Here is a 5,481-nt window from a genome sequence, read left to right on the forward strand (position 1 = left end):
GGAAGATATTCGACAAAAAAGACCAGTACGTCTCGGTGGCATTCATATTAAATATAGTCGTCGCCAGTATCTCACTGCATGATTCCATTCATACTCTAACATACCAAAAGGTATGACTAGGTACTCTTACCTTCATCACTACCTACCTAAATGAAACTAAAAAGTCGCCCCTCAACACAAACCTAAATAGTTTGTAAGCTTTCACTGGTGAAAAAATATGCCAAGGTACCCACAGAGAACTGATAACTGACAGTAGCTCACTCTGGCAGAAACCTCGAAATATGCAAGTACCCACAGAACTGAACTGACAGTAGTCACTCTGCAAAACCTCGAAATTCCCTCTTTGTTAAGGTGTGTCCAAACATAGTCGTACACTGCCTCGACAACATAGATTCACCTCTTTATCTCGTCGATCGGACAATGTGGCGACACAACTTTGAACTTTTTTTATGTACCTTTGTACATAAATGTCATCGATAGATTTTAAAGTGAGAATTATGAACAAGTAAATGTGCTCCTTTCTTATGTGCAATTTTTTACACTGATGATGCCAGCAATGGCGAAACATGTCTGCATGTTTCAATAAACAATAAAAAAAACCTCCTCCCAACTGTGAAGAGTAGAAGTTACTGGTGTGGTGTGCTTCTTTTAAAGATGAATATTCACAAAGTCACGTCAGAATCTATCAGCAAGTAAAGACAGACAAACTATGCAGTTATGCAAGTACATATGTGCTGTGTGAGTAATTTTGCTTTAGCTGTATTTTATTACGACTTTTTTTCTCACTCATCATACTATTTTGGACGAAAGGCGCCACCACACCCTAGTTGCATTAGATTATTTGAAATTTAATTCAGTCAAAGTTGGCTGAACCAATAAGATTGTAAGATTTCGCTGTGTTTACGTCCAAAGCAGAATCTCATTGGTTCAGCCATGTTTAACTGGAATAAATTTCACTTGATATAATCGAATATAACTCCACTCACTCCGATGGCGTATTAGGGATATGTGGATCCCGTGCCGACCAGTCTGCTTGCCTATGTTGTGTCAACTCCTCCCAGTCGTTCAGGCCCCATCTGTTGCAATATTACTCCGCTGCCAGTCCAAACTAGTCCAAAGAGGAAATTTCTCTGATGAAGACGGAAAAAAGTCACATAATAAAATACAGCTTTAAGCAAGGTCTTTCGTAAACAACATGCATTGTATTCTGTTCTTATACCATAAAATACACGAGACCTTGTTTAGACCGCTGGGGTAAAGGGACTTTTTAGTCTCATTCGAGCAGGATAAACAAGGTATACTCTATTCTTTTGCTGATCGGTAAATATGTCGCTTGTGATGTTGCAGGAGCTGGCCTCCGAGTTCCCGGATGTAGTGTTCCTGAAGGTGGATGTGGACGAAAGCGAAGACATCGCCATGGCGTATGACATCTCCTCCATGCCTACCTTCGTCTTTGTCAAGTCAACTGCCAAGGTGAGTCGTGTCAATTATTATTTACTCGAAAGTTTATATGGGTAAAGAGCGTCACTGATTTTCTAAATCCCCTTTGGGGGTGAGCTATTCATTTCTATCGAAAGTCACAACTTTGGGTCGGGGTTGTGTTTTTTGGGTCTCTAGGAAGCTATTCGCTTACGAGGTAGACGCACTACTCTCCAAGCACTTGGCTGGCGCCCAAAAATGTCGGTATTTCGCAAAGTAAGTGGTTTTACTTGTAACTGATTGTCTATGATTTCCGTTTCTGTTTCAGGTGGAACAGTTCTCCGGTGCTAACTTTGACAAGCTGAGGTCAACTGTGCTTGCCAACAGAAGTTAAACTGCATGCTGCATCTCACATTCCATGTCATGTTTTTTATATACTCGTACTTCTACCTTCTTTACTATGTTCAATATATATTTTTATATTTATAATTTAATGTAAAACAGCCACCGCCGACTTCACCTACTTATTTGAAACTCATCGCGAACAAAAACAAAACTTGCTACACCTGTCAAAATATTTCTTGGCGCCCGCCTACTAAATTGTTTCAATTTTTTGCGAAGCAACTCATGCATTGTCAAATTTCTCTTTTTTTTCCTCTTTCCGAACCATGATTCACAAAGTAATAAAATTGAAACGCTCATTTTTTCTCTTACCGATATATGATTAAAAAAATACTACGCTCAGCCTATCAATAAGGTAGTAAGTGTACAATGCATCCAATAAGCTTTGAGCTTTTATACTTAAGTGCCTGATTAAACATTGAATCCAAAGACAAAGAATCGCAGTACTCTTTACTTATACTCAAGGTTTTCACACATTGCTGTCTTTATTCTCGCGTTTTATTCTCTATATTTCTCTCGATTTCCGTACTTACATGACTGGTCTGCTTTATTTAGATACGTAAATTACGTCAGGTTACCAATCAATATCCCGCGAGATTTTTTTTTTTTTTTATCTTTTTTTTCGGCTTGATATTTTAGAAAAATATTTTGTTGTTTTATGCCAGCCAAATCGTAATTTGGAAATATTGTTATCGTTCGAAATTTGTGATGAAAGGTCAACCTGTTTGTACGTCTGTAGTTTATCTCAACACACTTGCAGTCCAGTGAACTTTTGGTACTGTTTCTGAATATCTGAAGACTTTGTAACCTGAAGTTGAGGCTCAAATCAAACAAAATGTGATTGAAAGAAGAAATAAAAGCAAAGGTACAAACCACCATCACCACAATGTTTGTATTTTTATTTGTACCCACCTAGAATATTTTTAATTTTTACAGGCTGGTTTTCCTTCCCTAGGAAATATTGAGATGACGATATAGATGAGTAAAAAAAACAAAAAACTGTAGGTATTGGGGGAAAAACGAGACACAATCAATAATACATCTTAGCTGTAATCAAGTGGTTGTGTAGATGTGATACTTGGGGTTTATTTTCCTTGTGGGAAACTGATAACTGCTTCATTCTGTTTCTGCGGAGTAGCGGTCAGTTTCCCAAAAGGAAAAAAAAATACACCTACATAATTATTTCAACAGACCAAGGAGAAAGGAAATACCCATTTATTTTGAAGTAATTTTTTTACCTCTTAGGCATCAGCTCTCTTGTGTGAGAGACGATTTCATGTAAAGGTAAGAAAAATATGATAAACTTTTAAAACGCATCTCGAAAATGATAAAATGTTTCTCTTATCAATAAAATGGGAGGAAAACTCGTCATGCAGGTCAGTGACCCGTGATAACAGTCTTCATCAGGCCCATCTGCCTTCAGGTACAGGACATTTGAAAAGACGTTGCCGTCGTGAGTGTTTTGTTGCCGGCCAGGCTTCGTGTGAACGGATTTTATTCAAATCAGCTGAAGACGCCATCTTGTTTTTGAATATACGGCATCATAACAAAACACATTTTACCAAAAATTTCCTTCTTTTTTTTTCGTTTTCCAATTTCCACAACTTCTTTCTACTCTTTTTTAATTTCCCCATTTCCTCGAGAGGATTTTAATCTTGAGTGTTAGAAAACACTGGTATACGTTTAGTAGAAGCAGTTTAGTTATGTTAAGTACCCACATTGTATTTTAAAACTTGCTTCATGTTTCACAATGAGTGATTTCTCAGCGGTTGCTCCGCCACAGAATTTCAACCAAAGTTCAGCGTTCGCAGCTGCTTTACAACGTGCAAGACAGGTAATTCAATATCTCTCATATTTCTTATGAATATATTCAACTCTTAAAATGTCGCCTTGGACGTTTGGGTGACCTCGCTTGTACAGATTCCTCTCCAAACAAAGGGCATGTACTCCCACTCATCCTACACTATTGCCATGGCCACATCATATCCGGAACTGGAGGGCTCTAGGGCCCATCTTAGGTTGAATATGCATCAAGATTAGCTTGGGATTGAAGTTCTACAAGAATTTCTGCATGGCTCCAAGCTAGGTCATCTTATCTATCAAAATATGTGGTAGCAAGCCATGGCCATATTACAGAAATGTGAGGGGTAATGGTTTATAATAGGCTCTGCTTGTAACTCACAGTCAGGTACAGGGTTAAACCTGGCTTGTTCATTATTATATCAGGATCTGCAGGAATTTTTTTGCCTGACGTTTTCTGAACACTTTGATTGGTGGTGGTTTGTGGGTGATTAAAACAATGAAATATGAAAATGGTGGAGTTCTTTTGTCCGAACTTTTGAACAAGCTTCATTCCATAGAAAACACTTGTTAGCTCCTGAATTATTTATAACAAAACATTCAGTATGTGGGTCAGAATCATTTAGATAATTCATCAAAACAATAAACACCTCAAGCTAGGCCAAAAGACTTTTGATCATGGGTGCTAATTGAGAAGCCATGACAATGAAAAATTGCTATGAAAAGGAGCTGTCATTGGTTTTTTGTTCCTACTTCATGTGTTCTTAATATTTGTATCTGACTTCTTCTTTACAGATTGCAGCAAAAATCCAACCTACTAGCCCAGAAAATAACAAGAGGCCTTTAGAGGACAGTTTTGGTGGTTAGTGATTTATTTTGTTCTTTTCAGGCGATATCCCATCGGCGGCTCAACGTTCGCCGCGTCGCCCTCCCCTTCGTCTTTTCTTGACGCGTCCTTTTTGCATACGCGTGTTTGTGTTAATTACCGTAACGGAAGGTTAACCTTCGAAACGGGCCCCTGTAATACTGACACTCAGATGCCCGGATACCCTCTCGCATACAGACCACTGCAGTTTCAGGTGTTAATGGCCGTGTAAAAAATTAGCTAAATAGAGCCCTGATTTTCAGTATCCCTCCTTTTTCTTTTGTTAAGGCAAACCCAAGGGAGTAACAAAAGACGAGATAACCTAGAAACCCCTTGTACTGGGTTCATTCGCGTTACTAGATAAATGTTTTGATACCTACAAAAGGGGGTTTAGAATGAATTATTAATACAATTTGATAGGCATGTAATGTTGACTCTTTAAATACCAAGTTTTTATCCATTAATATTATTTAATTTTTTTTTTTACCCCTTAACGGGTATGAGTGGAGTCCGGTTGTAAAACAGTCGGGTGAACTACAGAAGTCACCGACTGCCCAGGGTAACTCAGAAGGTCCCCTGCTCGGAGGACCTTTATGGCCAAACCTACGACGAATGTCCGGTGGGACCCCGACCGAATGAACAACGACGAACCATCTCCGACGACGAACACCGTCGTCCTAAACGGTCGATGAGCGATTGAAGAATGATCAGTCCGAGACGTTTTGATTATGTTAACTTTTACAATCGGTGTAACCCCCCTTTAAAAGTTTCTGAAATGACTTTTCCTTCTTCATAATTCGTCGAGGTTATAGATGTACATTTCTTTGCAACGTATAGTACACACCCCGCGAAACATAGACATCACCGAGTACGGCTCGTAACGAGTACGTAGTCAGTGGTGTCAAAGTAAAAATTTAAATAAATAAAAAAATTTAGGGTTCGAAGATTTCCCAGTTTTATAATTATCTTGAGGAAGTAATCATTTCTTGATCGAC

General features: G+C 38.6%; 2 protein-coding genes across 3 annotated transcripts in view; both read left to right on the top strand.

Annotated features, from left to right (window-relative positions):
- The window catches only part of LOC103521994 (thioredoxin-2-like), a 21,318-nt gene extending 18,610 nt beyond the window's left edge, over positions 1-2,708 (top strand). For both annotated transcript variants that reach the window (XM_008487101.3, XM_008487100.1), the window contains 2 exons: positions 1,348-1,473; positions 1,748-2,708. In XM_008487101.3, the coding sequence (XP_008485323.1) occupies positions 1,348-1,473; positions 1,748-1,813 (192 nt within the window). In that variant the 3' untranslated portion in view covers positions 1,814-2,708. The remainder of the gene's footprint in view (positions 1-1,347; positions 1,474-1,747) is intronic.
- Positions 2,709-3,362: 654 nt separating this feature from the next.
- Positions 3,363-5,481, top strand: part of LOC103521996 (far upstream element-binding protein 1) — a gene marked incomplete in the record, with an annotated part of 7,176 nt that continues 5,057 nt past the window's right edge. Inside the window, 2 exon segments of the mRNA XM_008487104.3 lie at positions 3,363-3,655; positions 4,417-4,483. Of these exon segments, the coding sequence (XP_008485326.1) occupies positions 3,572-3,655; positions 4,417-4,483 (151 nt within the window).

The sequence above is a fragment of the Diaphorina citri genome, unplaced genomic scaffold, assembly GCF_000475195.1.
Source record: "Diaphorina citri unplaced genomic scaffold, Diaci psyllid genome assembly version 1.1 scaffold6522, whole genome shotgun sequence".
In the NCBI taxonomy this organism is placed as follows: domain Eukaryota; kingdom Metazoa; phylum Arthropoda; class Insecta; order Hemiptera; family Psyllidae; genus Diaphorina; species Diaphorina citri.